Raw genomic sequence first — 26,599 nt, 5'->3', positions numbered from 1 at the left:
TAAGATCTCATATAACTTACTTAAGCCATTAAGTCACATTTTTGTCATTTTATAAATGACATTTTATAAATTTTGTCATTTGTAAAATGAGCATACTCATAATGCCTTTGCTATGTTCCATGAAAAGAATGAGAATAAAATATTGTGTGTTTACATGTAATTATAATATATAATTAATAATAGTACTATATAAATATTACTATATATATAAAATAATGCTATATAAATATTAATACTATGTATATATGGTTCACATTGATTGGCGATAATTATGGGATCTCATTCTAGAGTGGTTACTTTGCTTTTTTTTTCTCTTCACTCCTACTTCCTACCCAAGACTTTCACTATAATAATGGGAACTAGCATCCTATTTTCGGATTTGGAACATTTGATGAGCAATCCTCTTCTTCCTCCAAAAGGTGGCAACTCTGAGGAAATTTTCTCCTCTTTCTAGAGGGTCCATTCATTATTTTCTTGAGCTCGAGAATTCTTGAAGTTTGGATTAATTATGAGGCAAATCATGAAGTTGATTGTGCAATAAATCCCCCCTTTCTGACTAGAAAGCTAGATTAAACTCACTGTTCCCAGAAGGAAACTCATTATAATTTCCCCTTAAGTCCCACTAAATCTTCCCTTTCCTACTATAGAGGGTAACTATCCTCCCCATTCCTCAATCTAAGAGTCATTCATCCTGGATTCCTCATTTTTTCTCCTCACCTTTCCCATGTCCAATCTGTTTCCAAGATTTATTGATTTTACCTTTGCAACATTTTTTGAATATGCTTCCTTCTTTTCTTTGACCCCACCACCATTCTGGTACAGACCTCATTACCTCACACCTGTACTATTGCAAGAAACTTCTGGTGTGGGGGTCAGCTAGGTGGTGCAGTGGTTAGAGTACCAATCCTGAAGTAAGGAGGATTTGAGTTCAAATCTGATCTCAGACAATTAACACGTCCTAGCTGTGTGACCCTGGGAAAGTCAATTAATCCCAACCGCCTCAGAAAAAAAAAAATTCTTTTGGGTCTGCCTGTGTCAAGTCTCCTCACTCCAGTTAATTTTCCATTCAGCCATTAAATTAATTTCCATAAAGCTCAGGTATGATCTAGTCACCCTGTCCCTGAAACCTGCCTCAGGTTCAAATACAAAAGCTCAGACTTTTAAATCTTTTCACAACCTAGCTCCCTCCTATCTTACATTCTTTTAATAACTTATTCATTAACTACATATTCCTCCAGCCAGTGACATTGGTCTTCTGGCTATTCTATGAGCAAGTTGCTCCATCTCTTTGCTCTGCTCCTTACATTTTCTGTGGCTATTCCTCATTCCTAGAATGCTTTCTTCTTCTGCTCTGCTTACTGACCTACCTGGATTTCTTGAAGTTCCAATTAAATCCCACTTTCCACAGGAACCTTTCCCCAAACACTCTTAATTCTAGTGTCTTTGTTAATTATTCCCTTTATTATATATAAGTATGTAGAACTTACATACACAGAAAAACAATCAAATGTATATATATATATTTATATGTATATATATTTGATTGTTTTTATTTGTTTACAAGTAGTCTCTTCCATTATAAAATCTTCTTTGACTTGCAGAACCCTTCATAACCTGCTCCATCCTGTTCCCCCCATTCCAATACCACATTTCTAGTCTTATTCCTAACATCCTCCCCTGGCAATTCTAATGTACACTGTGACTCAGTAACATTGAAAGAAAACAGTTGCTTAAGCAAGATACTATGTTTCTCAACTCTGGGCATTTTCACTGACTGTCTCCATAGAATATTCTCCCTTTGTATCTGACTCCTGGCTTCCCTGACTTTTTTCAAATCTTAACCAAAGTCTCACTTTTTACAGGAAGCTTTTCCTAATCCCCTTTAACTCTAGTGCCTTCCATCTATTCGTTTTTCTTCTTATTTATCCTTTACAAAGGATATTAGTACATAATTATTCATATCTTTGGACTGTGAGATCATTAAAGATATTATCTGCTGTGTGTGTGTGTGTGTGTGTGTGTGTGTATGTGCGCGTGTGTTTGTATGTTTGTTCCCAGTGATTAATATAGTTTCTGTCACACAGTGGGTGATTAATAGATGTTTTCAGAGTTATTGACCAATTTTAGTGTCAGAAGACTTAAATTCAAATCTCAGCTTTGCCTTTTACTATGTAAATTAATTTCCATAAAGCTCAGGTATGATTTAGTCACCCTGTCCCTGAAACCTGCCTCAGGTTCAAATACAAAAGCTCAGACTTTTAAATCTTTTCACAACCTAGCTCCCTCCTATCTTACATTCTTTTAATAACTTATTCTTTAACTACATATTCCTCCAGCCAGTGACATTGGTCTTCTGGATTGAGCCAGAAGTCACTTGACTTGAGTTCAAGTCACAATCTCCTAGAAGCTCAAGTTCTTAATTTGTAAGAAATATCTGATGTTGTATATAAAAGAGCTCATCATTACTTAACTAGAAGAGTGATTTTTTTTTAAAGAGGAAAAGCCAAACAATTGTCTCAAACCATATTCCCACATTTAATTTTCACAATTTCCTTAACCAGTTGAGTTTTTTCAAAAAAATCATTCTTTGGATTTTTATTTTGTTGATAGGTCAGTATATGGTTCCATTTTTTTTCCTCTAGCCTAATGATACTAGATAAATATCCACTAAATGGCCATCATCTTGTTTAAACTGTATTATTTAATTACAGGTCTATCAATAGACTACGTGGAGAACAAACTTTATTGGATCAGCTCAGGCAATGGAACCATAAATAGATGCAACCTGGATGGGGGCAATTTAGAAGTGATTGAGTCAATGAAAGAAGAATTAACAAAAGCTACTGCTCTAACCATCATGGGTAAGTGCAGTGTTTCTACAGCTATGAATCTTCTTATTGATTGGTTGTTGATAAATTATAAACTATTGAAAGCTGAGACCAGTTAGTGATCCATTAGCACCAGAAACATAATCAATGTGTGCACATTTGTATGATTATATCTTCTTCCTCTGCCCCCTTATTAGCTCAGAGCTTTGTGAAGTTATCCAGAATGGTGCTTAATGTTTATTTTTACAGTATTACATCTGACATTATGAACTTTGCTTCTATTGATTCTCTGTTTACTGTGAATTTTACTTATTTCACATTTATTTTCTGTGTTGTGCTATGATGCCATCCTTTGCTTCAAGCCTAAATATGATTCGTAGAATAGCTGGATCCTGATTATCCTTGGTTATGAAGGAAATGTTAACATAAAAATTCATTTAAAAAGCCTTCATTTGTCCATTTCAACTTCCTTTTCCTCCAGAGTGTCTTGGGTACCTGAAATAAACCTTCTGACAAATGCTGAAGTTTATATATTTTACTTTCAGTGGAATACCACTGAGAAAATTATTATTTCTGTGCACAATTTCTATTTTATTTTCTCTACATACTTTCTTTTGTATTGTAGGTGTGAGGTATGGGGTATGGAAATGACCCAGCAAAGTCAAAGGAAATTATTGTTTTCTTCTGATTGGCTCTGCTAATAAAATATTTTTCATTAAGCAAACATTTTATAACAGGGAACAGGCATTCTTGGGAGTAAAAACATTTTCATCACTAAAAAACTTGTACTTCAATAAGACATAGATGATATATTGATCAGACAGTTAAAATAGGCTATAGGTGATATATAGTACAAGCAATTAGCTATAGTTAAGCGACATCTGTTTGAACAAGATGGATATAGGGAGTTATTCATGGCTAAACATTGTTATATGTTTTGCTTTTACTATACTATACTAAGTATACTAAGTATAAAATATATACTAAGTTTATATATATATAAACATATATACACACATATATACTAAGTATACTAGTATACACTAATATACACTAAATATATATATATATATATATATATATATATATACATACTAAGTATACTAAGATATACTTATCTATAAGTATACTAATCTAACACTCTTAAAACCAAGACAGAGTTATTTATGCTCCTGGTTAATTATCATTTGAATAGTCAGGAATAAATAGAACTCTCCCTTGATTTGAGTTTTATTTCCTCTCCCTGTCCTCTTTTACCAGCTATTAGGTAAATAAGGTTTTAGAGAAATAGAAACTATTCATTAGGAGGGAAGAAAAAAAAAAAAAAAAAAAAAACTAAGGACATGGATAATTCAAGCACTGACTAATCAAGCTGTTCACAGTTGAATACTGTTTATGCCAGTGGTCCTCAAAGTGTAATCCAGAGAATTGTTGGGGTCTCTGAAACCCTTTCAGAGGGTCTACAAATTCAAAATTATTTTTTGTTTCTAATATAGTAAATAGCTATAAATATAACCCATGTGAACAAAAACTCTTTGAATAGATCCTCAATAGTTTTTTTTAACAACATGAAGATCCTGAGAACAAAAGTTTGAGAACCACTGGTATGCTTTTGAGACAATTATTTTTTTTTTCAAGAAGCTTAATTTCAAAAGAATGGAGGGTTTTCTTTTAAAGGGAAATTTATATATACTTTTGAAAAGAAATATAATGTTTTAAATATAAAAAGTGAAACAAAAAATCATGATATAGTAGAAAGAACATTGATTCTTATTAAATCAAAAGATATTTCTATTTTAGCTCTGACTCTACCACCATTTGGGAGACTTTGAGCAACTTTACCTTTTTTTGGACCTCATGTTTCTTATCTATGAAATTTAGATTCTATGGCCTTCAGTGCTCCCCCCAACCTCTGAAAGGCTGTGATTTGAAAAAAATTGCTATATAATGGTTATTACAGACTGACAGATAGTGTGGTATAATGGATAAAGCACCAATTTCTGATTAGAAAGACTACTTCAGAATTTTACTGACTTGATTCTAAATAAGTCATTAAAACTCTTAATCCCCTCCCTCCCCCCAATTCCTTAAATCTATAAATTATAAGATAGATATTGACCAGCAGTACTTTGGGAGGGGAAGTTTCTTTATGGAAATTTCCACACATCAATGAAGATAGACAATAAAATGTAAAAGCTGTTAGCTGGATTCTTACATGGTGACATATAACTTGCTTGATAATATATCAGAAGACATGGACTTGAATTTGGTTATATTTTTAAAGATTTTCACTTATCTGAAGATTAAATGCTTGTTTTTTTTAAAGACAGAAAAATTATAAGGATTAAGATTATACATTTTTAATTTGGGATTTTGTGTAATAAACTATTTTGCTCATGTTATGTGATCCAGAGTTCCTTTTTTTCCCCCCTCTCACTATGATAATATGATATCTGTAGTTTGCAATGAATCGAAACATGAAACATATCACTAACCCACTGCTGATTTGTCAAGGATTTGAGAATTCATCTCCTGGTCAAATGAGTGACTTCCAAGATAATTTAGTTAGCACATTTTGTCTTCTAGTTGTATTGAAGGCAACAGGAGAAAAGGTTTTTTTGCATTTAACAGTGAAACTTCTGATTTGAGGAAGTGTATGTTCAAGAAATGTAAGCATTCCTTTTTTTTTTTTTTTTCAAAGAAAGAATTCAACAATTTTTTAATCATTTTCCATACTTTAGCATTATAGACTAGGCACACTAGGTCTCTTTTCTTGTAAAGTAATAGTTTTATGTGTAATTTGTCATCTTAAAAATGAACCAGCAAACAAATCTTTCCCCAAATATTTTTTTTGCCTGAATATGTTGTTTTGCTCCTTCACATTTATGAATGTATCATTTCATTTTCAAATCTTCTCTGGCTATCTTTCTACTCTTTAGGTCCCCTTTTAGTTATTTCACAATCCCTACATGCATTAGCACTATATCAGGTGTTAAAATTACTAGAAGGTAGGAGGTAAACTGAAAACTGTAGCATTTGCTCTTTCTTGCTTAACACTTCTCTCTGTGCCTAGAGATATGATATCCTGAAAGCATTTTGCCTGATGAGAAGGATGTTTTAGAACAGGAATCCTAATATGATATTTCTTTGAGACAGTAAAGGAGAAAAAAATCCTGTTGTGGTTGTTATTTTGTTGTTTGCTTTGTTTTTAAGATCATGGGAATGTAAAAAGAAAATACAGCTTGAATTGGATAAAGTTAAACAAGGTGTAACAATCCTGAAATCATATACATTAAAAAAAAAGCAAAATAAATTGTATTTAAAATGCCCTTCCTTTAAATCAGCAAGCCTAGCAAACAATATTGAATCAAGTCAAATAAATTAGAGGAAAATACTATAAAAAGCTGTATAATAGAATTTCATTGTAATTCATTGAATTTTTACTGAGTCCATATATGATAAAAAATTGCCTTATAAATATATTTTTAAAAATTTTGAAAGATTATTTAGCTTGCTAGATTGTTTCATCTGTACCGAGGGGTTCTCCTAACAAAGAAAGTAAAGGACAATGAATTAGTAGTTAGGAATGTTTTGTTGTTTTCAGTCATGTCTGACCCTTCATGACTCCATTTGGCATTTTCATGGCAAAGATATTAGAATGGTTTGTCATTTCCTTCTTCAGCTTATTTTACAAATTAGAAAATTGAAGTAAATAAGGTTAAGTATCTTGCCTGGGATCATATAGTTAAAAATTGTATGAGACTGGAATGAACTCAGGAAGAGTTTTTCTGACTCCAGGCCTGACTTTCTTTCCACTGTATGACCTAGCTCACCTTACATAGGGGACATGGATTCAGAGGTCAGATGTAACACTTCCTAAGAAATCATAGCCTTTCTGCCATTCAACTTCATTTCCAAAGTGAGAAATTTGGGCTAGGTGATGATCTCTAATGTTCTTTTCAATGTTAACATTCACCAAAAGCTTTAGAAATTGCATAGACTAAGTTCTCCTTTTTCTCTACAAAGTACAACAATCAGATAGTTTTGCCTGTAGATTGAATAGAGGGTATTAGGTTTGGGGAAACATCATGATTCCATTGTTTGTCAAGACATTTTTATTTTGCTTTGATATCAGGCACATGTGAAGTTCACTTTGAGCCATGGAATAATTCACATTCTTTCAGCAAATGAAATCAAGATTCAACCCTGATAGCCCCATATACCATATTATTTTCACTCATGAAAGATAAAGTATATGTAATGAGTCACTCCATTGTCTATAGTTGCTGAAAAAAATTATTATTTTCCCCTGAAGTTCAAACGGTTCCAAACTAATCAATGAATTATGCTCCAAAGATCTGTATGTCTTCTATTTATTTGGAATTTGAAAAGCATTTTCCCATAGAAACCAAAGTGAAAAATGTATACTACAATAAAAAATCACTAGATCTGGAATCACAAGACATGGATTAGAATTCTGTTTCTAAAATTCACTGCATGTGTAAACTTAGGGCTTTGATTTCTTCATCTATAAAATAATATAGTTGGACTTAGGTGATTTTTTAAGGACCTCTCTATCTTTTAGCTCTGATATATCAAAAGTCATTTTAGTTCTTTCTAGACTAGTTGTGACTAATAGTATTTAAAACATAACATAGGAGGAATCAAGCCATCTACATTTAAAGTCAAGTTTAACCGCATTTTCAAAAACTTTGGAATGTGACTCTATACCAACATTTTCAGAGAAGTATAACTCTTACTTAAATCATATTTATAGAATCAGACACACTATTTATATCTGAAGATTTTCTTTTCAGTTGAACTGGTCTACTAACCTTTTCTTTTGTTCATCATGTTTATTGTATGTTAGCATTTGGAAAAATATTCAGAAAATATGAATGCATTTATCTATTCTTAAATGCTTTAATTTAAAAGTACTAACATATGGCATAACCTACAAAAGAAAGTTGCTGAGTCTTCCTCTTCACCCATTTACTTCTCTATGTAGATGTTTCATTATTGCTAAAAGAGGGACAGCATGACATAATGGATGAAGGTATGGACTTAAGAGTCAAGAAGACAAAGGTTCCAATGCTTCCTTTGAGACACACAATAACTAGGAGAGCACAAGCAAATCTCATAAAATATTGTTGTCCCAGGCACAGCTCTAAGACTGTATATTTTAAAAGAGTTGAAGATTTGCATGGGTGAGATAAATTTTCATATTAGCCATTGTCCCTGCTTTGGTCCTGAGAAGAAAAACAAAAATCTAAAGTTATATTTGCTCATCTTCATATATCACACACAATGAAAGCAAATAACTTGAAGGTAAAAGCTATTTTATTTTTGCTTATTTTCCATCACTTTGGATAGTATTTTGAACATAACAGGTGCTTAATAAATGTTTATTGAATTGAACTGAGCTTTACCATGCTAAATTCACATGAAACATTTAAAGATTTTTAATTAAAAACATTTTATGAAATGTTTAATTTTTTAGTAAGCATTGCTTTGTTAACACAGGAAGCAGGCACCAGAATTTTTTGTCTTTAATTTCCCAGTATCTAACACAGTACTTCATACATGGTAAATGATTTAACAAAATGTTTGGTGAATTGTATTAAATGTTCAAATTGTAACTACTTGATATAGTGCTCAGAAAGGAGCAGTTGAACTGGCCTTGTGCCTTGATAGTCCTAGGAAAGACCTTAATTTAAAAAGGCCAATGTCACCTACTTCTTTCAGGATTATTGCCAGTCCCCTTGATACTTGTCTTGCCACTGGACTGTGATGCCTCTGGAAAAGAGAGTGAGACTTATGACTTCATTCGGCTTTGCCTAACTTAAATTCAATTCACACACAAGTCAAGACATCATCATCATGATATCATTGGTCCTCTTCAAGAATGAAGGATAAACAACAACCACAAGATCTATATATGTGAATCTTTCTACTTGATTTTTCTATATGTACTTGTGTGACAGCAATTTCATCATATTATTAGATAGTGCATCTCTTAGCTTTTCCAATATCATCTTGAATTTCACTCTCACACTCACACAGATATGCAACTACCCAGATTATGATAGAATTTGGACCTTATTCTTTTATACACAAACACACACACACACACACACACACACACACAAACTTGTTTTGTGTCTCTCACATAGATGAGGTTCCTTGAAGTTAGGTAATAGGTTCAATTATTTAATTATTTAATGTTACCACAAATGCCTAGTTGAATGCTATGGATCCTATTCTCTCCTTCCCTCCTTCCCTCCCTTTTTCCTTCTCTCTCTCTCTCTCTCTCTCTCTCTCTCTCCCTCTCTCTCTCTCTCTCTCTCTCTCTCTCTCTCTCTCTGTGCTTACCTATATTTTGGAACTACTACAAAGTAAATCCCATATTCAACCAAATATATATATTTTAAAAATTTACCTTGATACAAAATAAAAATTAACTGTCTCTTCTATTCTGTTGCTGTTGTTTGGTCATATTAGTTGGGTCCTATTCTTCATAACCCCATTTTTCTGTTTATTTGGTAAAGTACTAGAGTGGTTTCCTATTTCTTTTTTTTCAGCTCATTTTACAGATGAGAAAACTGAGGCAAACGGTATTAAGTGACTTGCCTAGAGTCACTTAGCTAGTAAGTGTCTGAGGCCAGATTTGAATTCATGAAAATGAGTCTTCTATATCCCAAACCAAGTGTTCTATTTAGCTGGTCTTACTTCTATTTTAGCATTTAAAACACATATGAACTTGGTTTGCATAATTTGAATGTTTTGTTAATGTTTTATGTCGTTGTCTTTCTTCGACTTCAAAGAAATTTGGACCAAAATGTACCTAGGCCAAGTTGTTTTCCTGTTATTATTTTTTAAATATCCAAGTTATCATAATTATTATATTTTTCTCATATAGTTCTTCATGTTATAAATCAAAGGAAAGCTGTAGAAGCATATATAATTATGATGTATATATATCCATATATTCATATATACTAATATGTGTGTATATGTACATATATATATATATAAATTAAAATAATAATAACATAATGTAATAGCCCTCAGGTATCACTTGTCATGATCCTTCTCTAAGATTGGTTTCCCCTTGACCATTGGGTCTGATTGATTTTGAAAGTCACTGTAATTATGGTACTTCTGGATACTCCTATATTTATTACTAGTTTGTTATCTGTCCTTTACAGATACCTTTAGTAAGCTGACTAGTCTTTAATTTCAAGTTTATTCTTTTTAGACCTCCTTGAAACATGAATATAATATACAAATATCTAATTTCAGACATTTCTTCTCTGAACTCATATATAGTAGTTAATTGCTTTAAAATTATATTTATCGTTTTACCCTCTAGCTTTCTTCTTTCAGATTTAGTAAGTCTTTTAGAGAGAATTTCCTTTCACAGATATTCTTCAGTCTTAGGAAATAATGATACCACTGAGAAAAGCATTTTCTGACATAATTTTCAAATGGACTGTTACCGCGGTGTGTTGTAATATTTTTACAGCTCAGATTCATAGTCATATTTACACGATTCAAGCATTGATTACTTGGTATGAAGATATGGACCTTTCTTTATCATTTTCCTTTTGCCTTCCATTGCCATTTCTTTTCCCATTAGCACCTCTAGGGAATAAGTCCAGAGGTGAAGTTAAGGTCAATCATTGTTTCTCCTGTAAACTTTTGAGAAAGGTTGAAACCATTGAATGAAATTGTGTATTGGTTATAGATTTGATTTCACATATTAACGTTACCTTTTTGCAACAAGTGTAAACAGTTGGTGAGATGACAATAATACTATTCTAACACAAAGGGATTGGGAATGAAAATCTAATTATTTTAGTTAACTAAACAGCTAAATATATAAACAAATACTTTCCAAATGAAATCTACTTCCTGTTCTGAGGGAGAGTTTAGACATGAAGACCTGTAAGTTCTCTATTAATTAAAGTCCAGCCATCTTCAATGTATAGTCTTATGTCTTCCTTTTACAGCCTCTGTTAAGCAATATGCTTATTAAAGTGGGATATTTTGTACTGGGATGCCCTTGTTTTACCTTACCCCACTCCCAAACAAATCTTTGTCCTATATCTAAGACTCTTCTCATTTTATCCTGCTATATAGATCTATGAATATTTGCATAATGCTGAAGATTCCTAGTGATTTTTTCCCTTTTCTTTTATCCAACCATTAGATTCTCCCTCACAACAATATATATTTAGCTGTTTATTTAACTATGTCTCTGTCTCTGTCTCTCTGTCTCTGTCTCTCTTTGTCTCTGTCTCTGTCTCTGTCTCTCTTCTTTCCCTCTCTTTCTCTCTCTCTTTCTCTCTCTCTCTCTCTCTCTCTCTCTCTCTCTCTCTCTCTCTGTCCCTTTCTCTATGTCTCCTTCTCTCCTTTCTCTCCCTCTCTTTTGTTTTTACTTTCTTTGTCTCTCGTTTCTCTGGGGGCATTCAGGGAGGATTAGCACCTGTAGTTTGAGCACTTGTGCGGTTCTTTTCAGGGCTTGCTCATCCACCTTTGGTGTTTACTTTTATCCAGTTCTCACCTATGACCAAGAAGCTGTAGCATGTGCAGTAGCTACACAACAATAAAACCCATTGCAGCAGATGGACTAAACCAGGTCGAAAGCAACTAACATGCCTCAAACTCATTGGTGAATTATGACGATGATTACCCTAGGCATGTAAAGACTCCCCTTGCCAGAATGGGAAGAGATTGTTGAAGTAAGCACTGTGGGGTACCTAGAGCTTGGCCAGGCATTGAAGATGCCAAATGAGTAGGAATGCAACCTTGAAATGAGCTAGGGAACCTGCGAGATGAAGGGGGAAAGGAGTTCATTTCAGTCAAGAACTTATTCAGAAACACACAAAAAGCAGTAGATAGAATGTATCCTTTATGTTCCTGGATCAGAGAATGTATGATGGAGAAAGTATGGAATATATCTGAAAAACTAAATTGGAAACACATTATAAAGAATTTTAAGAGTCAGATAGAAAAGTTTACAGTTTATCCTAAAGGCAGTAAGGAATGGGAGAGGAATAAACATGATATAGTGCCTATTATGTGCAAAGTATTGTGCTTAACACTTTTTACAAATATACTGTCATTTAGTCCTTATAACAAGCTTTGTGAGGAAGGTGCTATTATTATCTTCATTTTAGAGTTAAGGAAACTGAGGCAGAATTTAAATGACTTGCTTAGGGTCACACAATTAGTAAGTGCATGAGATCATATTTGATCTGTCTTCCTGGCTCCAGACACTATCCATTGCACAATCAGTTGTCTCTAACATAAGGAGACAGTAACATAACTTGAAGACAAATTTGTAATCAGATGTAATTTAGGAATATTTAGTAGTTATTTGGAGAATGAATTGTAAAGGGTATAGGCTGTAATTAGGTAGTTTTTCACTACATTTGGAAATAAATCACACAATCAGAGAATTATATCTCTGGCAAGCACTTAAAAAAATAATCCTCTAGTACATTTCATTCATTTTTTCCCAATGAAGAAGCGGAGGACCACAGTTAAGAGGACAAATATTTATTTAATTCCTAAAAAGTGCCAAGCACTAAAGGTAAAAAACAGTCCCTGTTCTCAAGGAGCTCATAATCTAATGAAGAGAAAGTATGTAACAACTATATACAAATAATTATATATGTGTGTGTATGTATGTATATATATAGGCTCATACATAAATATACATATATACATATGCATATACACATATGCATATGTATAAAAGCATACATAAATAATAAATTATAAGTTATCTCAGAGTTGAATAAGTTCCTGCAAGAACCCCAAATTGAACCTAGGTCTTTTAGCTTCACATGTAGTGAGTTCTTTTTCTGTTACTCCACACTAGATAATTGTTTAATGAATGCATCTAGCTTTGATTTTCTCATCTGTAAAATGAGGGAGTTTTGATATAGTTGGTTAGATTTCTTCTATGTATTTTACCCTAAATATTTTAGATCATTTTAAAGCAATTTCTGATAAATAAGAAAATAATGATCTCTGATAGAAGTAATAAGATTATAAAGACATGAACTGATTTTTTTTTAAATCACTCTTCCAACATGTCAAAATATGATCTCCTTGGAGGGATTTGCATAAGTATGAACTAGCAGCCTCTTTTATTTTTTATTTTTTTAAGGTTAGCTAAAGTTCAGACTCAAATTCATTTTATCAGGAATTTTGTGCGTGTTTTGAACCTAGAGCTGCCTCATTCGCTTGTCTAAAATGAGATGTGTGCTTTTTATAAATCCCTTCATAGAAATTTACAGAACTCATCCAACTCTAAAATTACTTGTAATTTGTCAGCTTGGTCCAACCTCTCTACTTAATAAAAGTAACTCTGAGTCAAGGGTGAATGTAAGAATCAGCCTTTAATTACAAATACCCATAAACTTTAAAACTGCAACAGCTAATTTCTCTGTTTCCTGTCACTGAATAAATGTTACACCATTGATCTGCTTCAAATAGGAATTTGCCAAAATTAGTCTTCATATGTAAATGCTAGACAGATAAGACTGACTTGTGAGCACTTCCAGGAAAAATTAAATAAGGTTGGTGCAGGCAGAAAAAAAAAATAATTCTATAAACATATTTACTCTTCTCTTAGAAAGAAAAATATATATATATATCTCTAAAAATGGATTAAAAATGGGTAACAAAAGGGGTTAACATTGTTGACTTAATTATACTGAGGACTTTTATTTTAAATCAATGCAAGCCGAATATGCTCATCATTTAGCTTTAAGGAACCCACTGAAAATCATTAATGACTGTACTCATTAAGGACATTTGTTCATACCTTCTGTGTATTTTTCTTCCAGATTCAAAGGCTTCTTAATAATTTTGGAGGAAATTCATAGTAAATGTAACAAGAATGGATAGCATCCTGTGAGAGATTCAAGGCTTTCACATTAAAGTGCTCCCAGATAATATCAGTTTCAGAGAACTGTCCATTAACTTATTCAACAATGAATATAATGCTACTCCTATTTCAACCAAAATAGCAAAAATGTTTCTTTCTGCTAGATTTTCTAATGATTCTCATTTTAGATAAATAATTCTTATTTTAGATATCCTTTTCAGTAAAATAACTTGATGTAATAAATTGGGCAAAAACTATTTTCTTTTTAAAGAAGCATACATCTTCCTCAGATTTTAAATGATCCTGTTATGGTTTCTCTTGATTATTCTTCAGTCTCTGTATTTCACTTCTGGATAGGATTTCACCTCTGGTCTTCTTGACTCTTAAGTTCAGCTCACTTTTTACTATGTTATGCTACCACCCAATAAAATTGGCTTGCAGAATGCATCACCAAAGGCTCTATGTTCAAAGTTTAATTATTATGGTAAATTATCATTTGGGACAATGGTAGCTCATGTAAATACATAAATGGAATTAGTTAGAAAATAATGGATCTGCCTTATACAGACTTGCTAAAGTTATCTGTCCAAACTTATGCATGATATTTAAAGCGAGTCTGAAAAAGAAATCAGGTTCTAAACATGGCCTTCAAACTATATGAAAGGGAGCTTGGTTAATTAGAATGATCTCTTTCCAGAAGTAACCGTTATTACTCCTGGAAATGAAGAAAGTAAATGTTGTTCTAGGTTTAGAATAACATGAATCTATTCACTGTGTGATCCTGGACAGCTGACTTAATCCTTTTTGCCCCAGTTTCCTCATCTATAAAATGAGCTGGAATGGCAAAGTACTCCTGTATCTTTGTCAAGAAACCTCAAATTGGGTCATAGAAATTCAAAAACTATTGAAATGACCCAGCAAAACTGTTACATTAAAACTTATGAGAAGTCTCTTCTCTGATCTCTGACTTAATTCCAATTTTTTAGTAAAATTCTTTATGTAAGTGTTTATTTTTTTAATTCACTCCTATTACAGAATGACAGTATTCAATTTGTTTATTATAACCAATTGGTATGTGCTTCATTTCCTTTTGGGTAAGATTACATTTTAATAATGTCTAGGAATAAGCCACATTGATGAGGTAGTAAATGATTCTGAAGTGTTACCAAGACAAAGTCTTTGGACAATCCATATTTATTGGTCACCTACTATGTGCTTTTCACGGTATTAGGTTCTGGAGATGACAAAGAATAAGGGTGATCTCTCCTGCTCCCTCCCCCCCCCAAAAAAAAATTAACTTAGAATCTAACTGGCAACAATAATAATGTACATAGAAAATCAGGAACAACAGGATACAGTCAAGGAGCCAAATTTAAATCTTCTTGATAGGAGATAACAAATTTTAGAGAAATAGATGTGTGAGAGTTCAACATAACAGAGAAAGCTTCATTGGACTGAATCTGAAGTGGATCTTGAGAAATGAGTTTGATTTAAACAAGCAAAATGGTAAAGGCCAGAGCTTTAGAGATCCATAGCACAAAATGAGAGTAAGAGAGCTAGGAATGAGCTCAATAATTTGCTAGCACTACAAAGTGAATAACTGAGCTAGAATCTTCAGTGTTTTTGAACATGTCCCCAAATCCCTATCTCTTAAGGGAAGACTAAGAGAAAAAAAAAAAGAATTTCAATTCAGAGATTTGTGGAAAATAATACTAAATTGCTAAGGTAAGATCACATTATGGAGTTTTAGAAGCAGAGGGTTTAGTTTGAAAACAATTTGATTAGGGATCCATTGAAGGTTTTATCTTATTTTGTTTTATTTTATTTAAGTAAGGGATTTATTCAAGAAAGAAAAAGAATATAGTATTATGAAGAAAAATAAATCATAGCCGACCATTCCAAAAATTTGATTTTGGACTTTCTCAGAGAACATAATTTTATATAATTGAAATTGTCATTGATTTAATTGATATTCATATAACAACAGATGAAGGTCAAAGGCATCCTCTTCCTGTGATCTTCCCATATGCCCTTTTAAACTGAAAAGTCTTTTTTTTTTTAAAGAGACTTAGAACTACAAGTGGCTTCCTAGGATCCAGTGCAATCATTTAACCTCTTTCAGAATCAGTTTTTTCATCTTTAAAATGGGATATTTTAATAGCAACTTTTTATTTTAATATCAAGTAATAAGCAACTGCCTTACAGAGTTATAAGAGGGTCAGGTGAGGTAAAATAAAAAGTTTTGGAAACTTTGAAGGCACAAACGAGAAAACTGAGGGTCAGAGAAGTTAAACAATATACCTAAGGTCACAAAGAAGTATCACATATTGGGATCTGAGCCCAGCTCCTCTTAGGAGAGACACTAGTTTTACCACCATATTAAGTTGACTTTTTAAAACTCAGATTTGTTTAGGTAGATAGACCTTAACTAAATATTTATTTTATAATCTAATTATTTTTTGAAATAGATATGAAAATATAAAGAAAACATTAACAACAACAATAGCAAATTAAAAACAATTCCTAAAATGATCAGGTTAGAAAGTTCATGTAAAGGCAAATATTTAGTTTTTTAATGAAAATATTTTTGATGAAAATTTTATTTTCAGCTATGATTTAAGCAAACTTGCATAGGTAAACTACTGAGACAGACCAAAAAAAAATGGAGAAATTAATATATATACTACAAGCAATTAAGTAGCTTTATGCAAAGAAATAAAAAAATAAAGAGTTGGTAGAACAATTTCAAAAATTATGACAGTATTTAGATAACACAGTTAGGAAAATGAAAATGAGTTGTGCAACAAGTAGCAATCAGTACATCTCCTAGATACCTGATGATGTGACTTCATGCTCATGACCCTCATAGTTTAATTAGAGCTGTTTAATGTTTGGTTTTCTGTATCTTGATTTCCTTTGAGTTTTTCTCTTTTATAGATTGAATGAAAGAAAGAAAAAGAAAGAAAGAAAGAAAGAAAGAAAGAAAGAAAGAAAGAAAGAAAGAAAGAAAGAAAGAAAGAAAGAAAAAAAGAAAGAAAGAAAGAAAGAAAGAAAAAAAGAAAGAAAGAAAGAAAGGAAGGAAGGAAGAAAGCCCAGATTTAGATTCTAGATAGAGAAATGAAGACCAGAATGCTTAAGCAACCAGCATAAAACTGTACTATTACAATTCTAGCATAAAATAAGTCAATGCAAATGTGGAATTTGAACCAAGGTCATAGATTAAATTTAGAGTTAAATGGAACTCTAAAAATTTTCAGAAAAATCTGTTATTATACAGATGAGGAAATTGGGGCCAAAAATGATTTGTTACTTGCTTAGGCAAATTATATGTTATATGATACCCAATTTCTATGGCAGGATTGTCACAAATGTCTGTCTGACACCAAACCCAGCATTCTATCCACTACAATTCCTTGATTCCCCTAATCAATCTGCTTTCCATGCTGTCAAATTTATCATTTTTCCCAGTTTCTAAAGAGGTGAGCTGGTTATGTATCATGACTGAAGGAGAATAGATTTGTAACGATAATGTTGGTCTATAGCCTATGAAATATTAAAGACACAGCAGAAATCTTCTTGTGTATTTTGAATGTTTTGTTTTTTTTTTTTTTTTTAATGAAGAAGGATCTGAGTAAAAATAGTACAGGATTAAAAGTACACACACACACACACATATACACACAGAGTACTTGTAGAATAATATAATATGTAACACAGGTATATTGTGATGTCCACAACTGGACAAATTAACCATATTGGTGAGATAATGTAGCTACATATGTAGGACATGTGTCCTAACGATGAATACAGACTATATAACAATTTATGTCTAAGAACAATCTTCCAGATTCCTTGGATAGATTTTTTTTTGTCTCTTTTTAGTCATGGAATGTTTTGATTTTTTATTTGTTTGTTTGTTTTCTACCTTCAAAACATCTGATGAATTTCCATGCTGTGATTTTTATATTTAATTTCTTAAAATGAAGCAAATGGCAATAGAAAGAACAATGATTTGGAGCCAGAATGCTTATTAGTATCATTTTGCACAAGCTACACAAAATTGAATACCTTAGCTTTCTCATTTGTAAAATAATGGCAATTTTATTTGTATTTACCAGCACATAGGACTGTTTTGCATTTCAAATTAGGTAATATGTTTAAACATTGTGTGTGTGAAGTGTCATATAAAGGTAAGCTATTCTGATTATTGAGGGACAGTTAGGTAATGCCATAATGTATAGAGTGTTGGATCTAGAATTAGGAAGATTTATCTTCCTGAGTTCAAATCTGGCTTCAGATACTTACCAGATATATGACTTTAGGCAAGTCATTTAATTCTATTTTCCTTAGTTCCTCTTATCTAAAGTAAGCTGGAAAAAGGAAATGAGGAAAACTGTTTCTTTATCTTTGTCACAAAGAGTGGACACAACTGAAATGAGTAAAATCAAAATGATTATCATTATTACTTTTACTACTAATGCTTGCTGTGATAAGAGAAATATTTGTTATAGCTATAAATTAGTACTTACAGATTTCAACATTCTTGTTATTTTCAAAAAACTAAAAACAGATTAGTTAAAATTAAATTAGTTATATCATTGATCTATGTCTTCATCTCTATTTCTATCATTGTATATACATAGATATCAACTTGGCCTCAATGTGGTTCAGTGAACTGTTAAGTTTCAGAGTAAGTCTTGGTTTCAAGTTGATAGTTTAATGCAAAACATAATATACCTTTTAAATGAATTAGAATATTCTTAAAGACAATTTTTTTTTTGACATTTTGTAAGAAGGAATTCATCTACAGTAGTACTAAAGTTTCCTCACTAGATGTTCCCTATCTGTGGGACACACACACACACACACACGCATATACACACAGAGTACTTGTAGAATAATATAATATGTAAAAGTTTTTAAGCATGTAATAAAATAATTGTTTATTCTTTTGAATATTGAGTTATTTTGATTGACTAATGTTTCAGTTTCATTCATTTATTGTTGCTCTAAAGCATATATGTTTTATTTTTCCTTTTTACTCATAAGCTCTTTTAAGATAGAGGCCACATCAAATTTTTGTCTTTGAATTACTCTGACTAACAGAGTTACTTGTAAGTGCTCAATAAATATTGAATTGCATTGCATTTTGATAAAACTGCAAGGAAATTCTAAGTTTTTAGAAAAAAGATGAATTTCAAAATGATTTTAAAATGTCAGTATCTTTGGTTCATGTATCCCAATTTAAATATACACATTATATGTGTAGGTATATATATATATATATATATATATATATATATATATATATATATATATATATATATATTCATTATAGGTGCAGGTTAGACTTTTTTTTGGTAAGAATTATGTATAGAAATGGTTATATCTCATCTTTTTTTAGACCATAAGCAAGGGATCTTAACCTGAATGTTTATGAACTATATTTTAGTATTTTGAAAACTGTATATGAATATAATTGATTTCCTCTGAGAAAAAAATCCAGAGAACAAACATTGAAAAAAGGTGAAAATCCCTGTGTAGTCTGTTAGATTTCAGTTCTGGTGTGTCATATTCATTCATGGTTTTTATTTGATCTCCTGTAGTAATTCTTATTTGCTTTCTATGGATTGAGTCAAGATTCATAATGCCCTTTGATCCATGGATGTTTTACAAGGACAATTTTGTGAGCTGTTTGTAGAAATATTAATGCAATTTTTGTGCCCAGTGAGATACATATATATATGTGTATGTGTGTGTATGTATGTATACATATGTGTGTATATATATGTGTGTGTGTGTGTGTGTGTGTGTGTCCCAGTGAATATATACTCAGTGGAAGATTTTTTTAGAGCATTTGAAACAAAGAGGAGGGAATAGGTGTATATCAGAAAAATTATTTTTATTTACCTTACAAAAATTATTTATTTTTCATTACATTCTTTTAAATAGATAATAGTAACATTTAAAATGTAAGTTCGTTGAAATAAAATAGATTTATGCTCAACTTTATAGGGAAACGCCTAGTGAACATAATGAGGAATACTTCTATTGTGCTACAATTTTTGGCTTTATATATACAATACTTCTTTCAACCAATCAAATGCAATTATTAATTTTCTACATATTCTACTTTTAAATCATACTTTTAACATTGTGACATCCCACTTTTCTACTTGTACTGAAAGATGTCATTTAGCTTAAAATTTTTAAATAGATATACCTACATTTTCTAATCCATCAGTTTTCTAATTGCCATAATACTATTCATTACAGTAACAGTAATATATGAAATATATCTAGGCAATTTGCCCAGCACTAAGTACAGTACATAGTTGTCTTCTCTAAGTACTCAAACCACCATTAATGAAAACTAATGGCCCATCAAAATTTGCATTAAAAGTACTGCTTAAAATCTCCAAAGGACAATATGCAATGCTCATATAGCAATTTTTGTCACTTTAAATTTCTGTTTTCCAATATGTTGCTCTTCTTAAAGCTAATTACCTAACGGAATGAATAAATAGAACAATTGTAATGCACATCATAATGCAGTTTTAGCAACAAGATTACAATTAGTGATCAGAGAACACTTTCATTACCATAAACAATTAAATCATGTTAGCTTGAGAATGTTACTTAAAATGCTCAAAATAGTAATTATTTCTCCTTTACTAATTAGTACAGTTTAAGTTTTTCAAGAATCATTTTTTAAGGAATTCCTTTTTTCAAGCTAAATTAGTGTTTAAGGTAAAGCATACATTATAATGTTAAATTAAACTCTATATCATCATTTTGGTTCACTACTTGCATTTCCTTTCATTTGAAAGGAAGCAATATTGAACTTTTTAGAATAGGAAAAAGGGCAGTATAGTTAAGATTTATAAGGAACTTGGAGCAAATTAAATCACCATAACATTTTAATTAAAGACAGAGAATGAATGAAAAGAACTGAAGGATTCATTCCCAAATTCTGTTCATATACTAGTTACCAGTTGATGGTAGAATATAACATTGTTTGGAATCAAGCTATGTTCTGGTGCATAGGACTAATTTAAATAGAGAGGAGGTAGCTAGATACCATCCTTTTTGCTTTTCAGTGGTATTGGCCAACATAGCCTAGATTTACAAATCTGGCAGATGGTCACAAAAGCATTTTCCTGTGGATAACTATGCTCAGATGTGGGTCTCTTTTTATTTATTTTTAAGTCAAATGTCATATTGGGCCTGCAGTATATATATATATATATATATATACTCATATTTCCATTTCAATTTTCTCATGTAATTAAAATCTTTAACCCTCAGTCAAATATTTTCTGGATCTTCTCAGAACTTATTTTCTTTTTCTATCTTCTACTTTAAAAAAAAAAAAGGCAAGAGAAGTGTCAATTATTATACTGATGAAATAAATGATTCTTAGAGAATTTTTAATTTGAATGTGATCTTTCTCATTATCCCATATGTTTCAGACACAAAATATGAAAGGTCTTAATAGCATGAATAGGAGGACAAGAAAAGCCATGAATTATTGGCAATTATTTTAAGAATGGTTTTATTTTATTTTATCATAAGAGCAGTAATCCTATCTCCTATATCCAAAGATGGTAAGAACTCAAAAAGCTAGTGATGAAATTATTCTGTGCTGAATTGCCTTCTAATGAGATTATGAAAAAAATAAATGATTGTGATTTGAGAATAGAAGCATTGTCTAAGTACGTGACTAGAATTAGAAGGAGAGCTAGGTCCTCTAGATACTGTTTACTAGGTACAAGAGAAGTATAGTAAATCAATTAAGTAGTGTAGAGAAAACAGTCGAGAAAGAAAGAGGATATATGTTCTATTGATAGTTGCTGGGAGAAAGAAATTCAAAGGAGAGATTTTGTTTTCTTTGGGGGGGGGAATATTCAATTCTAAGACCTACTTTTTCTGTATATATATGGATTCTTTTCCTCTTTGATCTCTTTGGGCTACAAATCTAGTAGCAGTATTGTTGAATCAAAGGGTTTGTACCATTTTTTTCTACAGCCTCTCCAGCATGTCATTTTCTTTTTCCCCTCAGCTTGTAAATCTAAGTGTAAAGTGGAATTTTAGAGTTAATTAATTAGTATTTCTCGAATTATTAGTGATTTAGAGCATTCTTTCATATGGCTAGTGATAGCTTGTATTTTTTTTCCTTCTGAAAACTGCCTATTTATAACATTTGACCCTCAAATATCCTTTAATTTGAGTAGGTAAAAGGGAGACATTACAATTCAGCATTGGAAACATTTGTACAAAACGATGTTTAGCATCTGTAAGTGATGGTTGAGTCCAAGTTTAGGGAAGTTCTGATGGTGCTTCTAGTACTTTAATGTCTTAGCTGAAATACAAGCAGACATTCTGCAGCAGGGCAATTTCATGCCATTGTGAATCATATTATAACAAGGTACCAGATTACTCTACACCTGAGTCTATATTCCTAGTTTATTACAATGTAGTATTTTGCCTGATTGGCCTTTCGCTTCTCTAAGTCTGGGAAATGAAAAAAAAACAAAACATTAAAATAAGGAGGAGACTTCTATGTATTATTATGAACGAAACCAAAAGCTGAACTCATTGAACTTTAATACCCCTTCAGGCTCTACTATTCTATAAGTCTTTGTGCAATGAGACCTTAGATTCACTGGCTAAAAGAGATTCTAGAGTATTCTGTTTAATAACATCAATCACCTTAATGTTATTCTGAGTAAAAATACTGATCCAAAGTTTGAAAGCTTGGAGAGATAACAAATTCTTTTAATTGGAATATCAAAATATTTGTATTTAATAGAATTATTTTGTACTTAAATATTAATATACATCTTATTTATGTGAGAACCTTCCTTAATGACTTGAATAATCAAGATTTCTATTAGAAACTTCTGAAATAACCATAAGCTATCGAAAGGACACACAAAGAATATTGTTTTACTCATCCAACCAACAACCTTCTTACTCAATTCCAGACACTTATCTGACTCTAGATATGGCACCAAGGGGAAGGTTTTCATTACATCTTGAAATTAATCTACAATGGGATTAAAAACTTAGTCTCAGGGTGATTAGTTCCCAGTTATTAAGAACACAGAGCTGAGGATGGCACCTTATTCATCATCATCATAGTCTTCACATGGATTTCAGTTCCTTCACATAATAACATTTCCCAATCATTTCTAACCTCTTTTTCACTATCCAGAAGATTCTTCTCACAGGTTGACTTCTCACTTGTGAAATATCCAACTCTCCACAACTCTAAGCAATCCAATTAAAAAGTTTTCCCTGGCTGGTAGCTGAGGGTTGTTATAAGTAGAACATCTAGGATTTGCTTTGCTGTGTCCTTTCCCAAAAATCACAATCAATTCAAAGCCCACAGTAATTGAACTGAACTCCCATGCTCAATCCATTGGGCATAGATTGTTATCCAAATTTCAAATACATATAATAATCATTATATCCCCTGTATGTATATAGGTCAATGTTTTTCTATAGTCCTCTTGAAAATAGCTCTTGAGTGCTTAGGAATGATGTGCAAAAACCACCAAATATGTAGCCATTCCTTAACACTAATAAGCAGGGAACTTATTAATAAACAGTAATAATTCTATAATATTCCCACAAAGTTTTGTAAAGCTGTAGCTGTGAATTTGAGAAGAAAAAATCAGTTTCCATGTGTGCCATAGATTTGAAGGCAGGTAGGAGTTGATGTAAATAATGGTAGGAATGTTAAAAAAGCTCATGAATTCTTTGTCATCTTTATACTCTGGAATGAAACCAGCAATCTGCTTAAGAATGCAAAATAAGGAATCTTTGCCTGATGATCACCTTTAAAACTGTGGAAATCTGGGGCACTTTAAGCAGCCAGTCTTCAATCAAACTGCTATCACAGTTTTTCTCTTGAACGGGGATTGCCTTATTTCAGTGATGAGAACAGTTCGGTAGCCAATGGACTTAAACCAGTATTCATATTCCATCCTTTCAGTTCATTTCTGTAGCACAGTAAATGTAAACTCTTGGATATGACTTGCTTTCACATTTCCAGAAAGTACAAGGAACATTTTCATGATCATCTTGCTCTTCTCCCTGCATTTTTTTAATATCTCTGACATGAAAATTGAAAAGTGTTCTCTGATGATGTATTCTCTAGAAACTGGGTTAACCCCCTCAGGTCAATATTCCTCTTGTCTTCATAGAGTCTACATTTCATTTTTTGGAGCATGGCATCCCAAGAAGTCTGTAACATTTCCAAAGAGATAGGGATTGGGAAAAATTTTGTTCTTTTCACATTAAGCCATCTCCAAACCTCCTGCTATGCCAGCAAATAATCCATCAATCTCAGCCTTTTCTTCAGGTAGAAACCATGAGAAGTAATTCTGATGGCAATTTGCTTATTCCCCATCTTTTCTTACTTGTGATGGAATCCAGATAATGCAAATGGGAGGGGAGATGGAAGTGGGGAGAATATTCAGGGATGTGACATTCCAGAAAAAAAGGTGAAAGATGACTTATTCACCTGAAGCTGCTGACTCTAATGATGTGGAGTCAGTCCTCAGGCCTGGTCAGCAGTGCTGGCACTCCATTATTAGACTTTCTGGCTATGGCAGCAGTGTGGGGCCTAGGCTGCCGTTCTGGCCCCATGCAGTCGCTATGGGACAGATCTGTGACTGGCTGCAATCATGTTCACCAGATAATCTTTTCACTCCTTTTTTCTCCTAAATAATTTTTGGATCATAGAAATGCTTATTTTATGTCCTAGAAATAATGCAGTGAATTGATTTAATTTGTCATCTCTTTGTCCCCAAATGTCAATATAATTTTTTTCATAATCAGACTTTGTTTTAAAAAGTATGTGCTAACTGATTTTATTCTACAACATTCATTCTTTTTAGTTTGAATTATGATATTCATATATTAATATATATAATTAATATTAATATATAGACAGTCAGAAAGAGACAGTAAGAAAGAAAATTGAATGAATATAGTAGAATAAAATCAGTGTGATCTATTTTTTTAAAACAATGTTCTGATTATAAAAACAATGTTCATGAACACATGGTACCTTACATATATTTCTTTTGGCTTAAATCACTAGTTACTTCATGTTGATCCCTTTAATATTTTCACAAATGTATATATAAAGGAAGGCTTTGACTACATGTGTCAGCAGTGGAAGGACACAAGAAAGGACAAGTCAGTGGAGTAAATTAATTTATCATCCCTATTATTTCAAAACATAAATATCAATATATACATAGATATAGCTATAGATAGATAGATAGCTATAGGTAGATATTTTCACCTTATAAAATCCTTAAGTTGACTTCCCAATCATTCTTTCGAATTCTACCATTTTGTTGTTATTGTTGTTGTTGTTGTTGTTTTTCCATATTGGTTTTCATGTTCTTTTTTGTTTCTTTTGTAAAAATTTAAATTACTTTCATTGCTAAAGTAGGAAATACCTATACCAAGGAAACTTCCTCAAATCCATTAATCTGTAGCAACCTTTTATCAAATACTTTCCATGATTCATGAACTGTCTTCCAGGATGGTAAATTTTGCTAAGGTGTTATGATATATTCACAAATAAGTAAATACATGTACAAAATCTTTTGACAATTTTTTGAGGAGAGGGAGTATAGAGGACACCATCTGGGAAAATTAAAAAAACAAAAAACTCTCTAAGGTGATGGCCTGTGAGCTGAACTTTGAAGAGAACTACAAGTTCCAAGAGGCAGAGGTGAGTAGGGAGAGCAGGTACACAATGGGGTGAAGCAGTCTTCGCAAAGATAAATAAGCAGAAGACAGGACATTCTGGAAACATGGAAAGAAGAAAGTGGACTTCTATTCTTTCTCATATATCTTTATTCTTTTTAATTAGGTTATACAGTGTAAAAATAGGTGATGGAATGTATATTGAAATTATTCATATTCTTTTCATTTTGAGTTTCTTTTCTAATATAGGAAAGAAGACAAACAAATATGCAGTTAGGTTAATGTTTCCAACAACGCAATAATAACAAAATTGTGCCAATTGGTTGGAAAATAGTTACTGAAAGCTTCCAAAAAAAGGTGGATGTAAAGCTTGGACTAGATTTCTAGAGGTCCTTTGGACAAGCCTTGGTCTCAGGAGGATAGACATCATGAAAATAGTCAAGAATAGAATTTAGATTCTTTATTCTGGCCCAGTCTTGATCTTAGTGCAGGAGGCATGAGAGCCACCATGAGGCTGGTCAAAGATAGAATGTCCATTCCTTAGCCCTTATTTATCCTATTACAATTACATCATTATAGCATTCTATGTATGTGTGAACTAAAGAACCATTACATCACCATGTTCTAAATACTAAGTTTATATGTGAACTAGAGAACCATTATCTCATCAATTCCACTGAGTTAACACCTTATTTCAAGCATACTTCTCCAGCCCTCTATAGGTGGATTCAGATCTGTAATCTATACTAAGGAAGATATATGGTTTTTCACTAATGACAGTCATATCAATTTATTTTTTTTCTTTTTGAAGCATGTTTTCCTATGATATCTGGATGCTTTCTTTGAGAGTAAAATAGGGCAAATGTTTTAATTACATATGGGAATACCAAACTACAGAGAGATTAGCAATTTGACGTATTTCCTACAGCTTATTAGGATTAGACTTTGATTCTTCTACCTCCAATCATTGCTTGCTAGAACCAAATAAAAAGTTATCAGATATGTGGCTGTAGAAAGAGATAATATATGTGAATAGGTCAACAAAGAATATCTTTAAACAAGATATTTAAACAAGAATAACAATAAATTAGCTGGAATCATTATATTACCTACAATATAGTAAGAAATTATAAAA

The 26,599-nt window shown here is 31.9% G+C and overlaps 1 protein-coding gene across 1 annotated transcript in view; it reads left to right on the top strand.

The window, feature by feature from the left end:
* The window catches only part of LRP1B (LDL receptor related protein 1B), a 2,378,573-nt gene that overhangs the window by 1,674,455 nt on the left and 677,519 nt on the right, over positions 1-26,599 (top strand). Inside the window, exon 32 of the mRNA XM_031963676.1 lies at positions 2,712-2,861. Within this exon, the coding sequence (XP_031819536.1) occupies positions 2,712-2,861 (150 nt within the window). The remainder of the gene's footprint in view (positions 1-2,711; positions 2,862-26,599) is intronic.

This window comes from Sarcophilus harrisii, chromosome 3 (assembly GCF_902635505.1).
Source record: "Sarcophilus harrisii chromosome 3, mSarHar1.11, whole genome shotgun sequence".
NCBI lineage: Eukaryota > Metazoa > Chordata > Mammalia > Dasyuromorphia > Dasyuridae > Sarcophilus > Sarcophilus harrisii.
This window is presented reverse-complemented; position numbering and strand designations above follow the sequence as displayed.